Source organism: Manacus vitellinus, unplaced genomic scaffold (assembly GCF_001715985.3).
Source record: "Manacus vitellinus isolate BGI_N305 unplaced genomic scaffold, ASM171598v3 ctg7180002433421_pilon, whole genome shotgun sequence".
Classification (NCBI taxonomy): Eukaryota; Metazoa; Chordata; class Aves; order Passeriformes; family Pipridae; genus Manacus; species Manacus vitellinus.
The window spans coordinates 1-1,920 of record NW_021938481.1 but is presented as its reverse complement, the minus strand read 5'-3'; the positions used below and the strand labels follow the sequence as shown (position 1 = coordinate 1,920).

Below are 1,920 nucleotides of genomic sequence, written 5' to 3'. Positions count from 1 at the left end.
GTTTGGGCATCCCCAGGGAGGGCGATGGCCCCGCTCGGCGCTGAGGGCAGGGCGGGGCCGGGCTGTCCCTATCCCAGCTGCTCCCCATCCTCTCTGGGCTGCTCGTCCCCGCGGGCAGCCCCTGCCGGGCTCTCCCTGCCGTCCTGCTGGTCCCCGCCGTCCTCGGAGCCGGTCTCGTCCGAGTTGTCCTCCTCCAGGTAGCGGTACCCGCAGGGCTTGTGGCGTGGGCGCGGCAGGCGGGGCAGCCGGTATTCCACGCGCCGCGCCAGCTTCCGCTCCATCCACAGGTACGTCCCCACCGCCACCACCAGCGTCAGCAGCAGCATGGACAGCTTGGCCTGCGGCATAGCGAGGTTTGGGATCCGGAGAGCTTGGAACGTCCCAGGGCTGGGCTGGGGCGCACCTGGGGCTCACCTTCATGGGCAGCCCGGACGAGAGGTAGACGGCGAAGATGGCCAGGGCCTGCCACCAGTGGTAGATGGTGAAGATGAAGTCTTGGCGCTCCTTGTTCTTGTACAGCATTCCCAGGAGGACTGCGGCAGAGACCAGAATCAGCGCCCCCTTCCCCTGCCGTGGTCCCCTTGGCATGGGGGACAACGGGACAGCCACAGGGGGTGTGTCCCACAGTGCCAGGGTGAGTGGGGAGAGGACACGTGGAGAAGCTGGGGGCAGCCAAGGCATTTTGGGCACCGCCAAGGCTGCTTTTGGGACCACCACCGGTGATGCTTCGGGGATATTGGAGACATTGTGGGGACCACCAAGGCTGTTCCGTTTTTTTTCCCCCACCACTCACTGCTGATTCCGGTCTTGTTGAGGGTGCTGCCCGTGCCCCAGAGCGCGGCGACGATGTAGAGCAGCGGTGCCTGTGCCTGCTGCCGGGGCTCCGGCGCCCAGCAGAAGAGCAGCACCAGTAGTGCGGCGTGGATGACGGCCCCAGCCAGGAGCGGGATTTGCCGGCGCAGGCGCAGCATGCTCAGGGCCAGGCTGGAGCACGCCGAGGCAGAGAAGCCGTAGGCCATGAGGAGATACGCCAGCTTCTCCAGCCCCAGGGTGCACACGCCGTAGTTCTGCAGCGAGGGCGGGCTCAGTGTCGCGCGGCCCCGCTCCCTCACCCCCCCACACCCCATCCCAGGTCCTACCAGGGAGAATCCGGTGCAGACAAAGAGCACCTCGAAGCCGCTGTAGATGAACAGCGGCAGGAGGTGCTGCAGGCGATAGTCCCGCATGTGCTTGAAGGGCAGCTGGAAGATGTTCCCCCAGCCGATGCTGCGCATGTCGATCTCCTCCATGGGCCGGTACGCGGCGCCGCACAGCACCAGCACCTGCGGAGTGCCGAAGGTGAGGCGCTGCCCTTGCCCAGCCCGGCGCCGTGCCCTCCTGCCCGGCGCTCACCACCAGCATGGCGAGGAAGGCGGCAGCCATCAACGCGCTCTCCACGACAATGAGGTTGACGCTGCGGGGCAGGCTCTGCAGCACTGTCTTGTTGAAGCCGGGCAGCGTGCCGTGGCTCAGTGTCCCTGCCGGGGGGGCACATGCCATGGTTAACCCCAGCAGGGGGGGGGATAGAGGCTCCCGGTGCCTCCTCACGCCCCCGTGGCCTCACCGCAGTGCTTCACTGCGAACAGCGTGTGGTTGAGCTGGTACAGGTAGTTGTTGAGGAAGAAGACCATGGGCATCTGAGCGCAGACGAAGCTCAACTACGAGATGTAGAGGGGGGGCAGGCTCAGTGCTGCCGGTGCGGCCCCCCCTGCCCATCCCGCCCATCCCACCGGCGCTCACGTGGAAGCAGGAGTAGAAGATGGTCTGGAAGATGATGATGTAGGCGTTGCAAGCGTCCCGCGGTGCCCGCACCCTCTCCTGCTCCTCCTTGTAGTTGACATACTCGTAGTACTTCTGGGCCATCCTGCACGGCACAGCAGG

General features: G+C 66.3%; 1 protein-coding gene across 1 annotated transcript; it reads right to left on the bottom strand.

The window, feature by feature from the left end:
* Nucleotides 1-52: 52 nt before the first annotated feature.
* Nucleotides 53-1,914, bottom strand: UNC93B1 (unc-93 homolog B1, TLR signaling regulator). The gene is made up of 7 exons (XM_029958479.1): nucleotides 1,780-1,914; nucleotides 1,604-1,697; nucleotides 1,393-1,517; nucleotides 1,140-1,322; nucleotides 794-1,067; nucleotides 415-533; nucleotides 53-338 (listed from the first exon to the last, which is right to left on the bottom strand). Exons 1-7 carry the CDS (start codon nucleotides 1,900-1,902, stop codon nucleotides 69-71), a joined length of 1,188 nt encoding a protein of 395 aa, XP_029814339.1. The 5' UTR covers nucleotides 1,903-1,914; the 3' UTR covers nucleotides 53-68.
* Nucleotides 1,915-1,920: the final 6 nt, after the last annotated feature.

Bases quoted from the DNA above. Each gene is read 5' to 3' on its own strand.
- UNC93B1 (XM_029958479.1), bottom strand. From the start codon at position 1,902: ATGGCCCAGAAGTACTACGAGTATGTCAACTACAAGGAGGAGCAGGAG. The intron at 1,323-1,392 runs GTGAGCGCCGGG...GGCACTCCGCAG, and splicing joins CCTTCCTCGCCATGCTGGTG to GTGCTGGTGCTGTGCGGCGC. The intron at 534-793 runs GTGAGTGGTGGG...TCTCTGCCGCAG, and splicing joins CAACAAGACCGGAATCAGCA to TCCTCCTGGGAATGCTGTAC.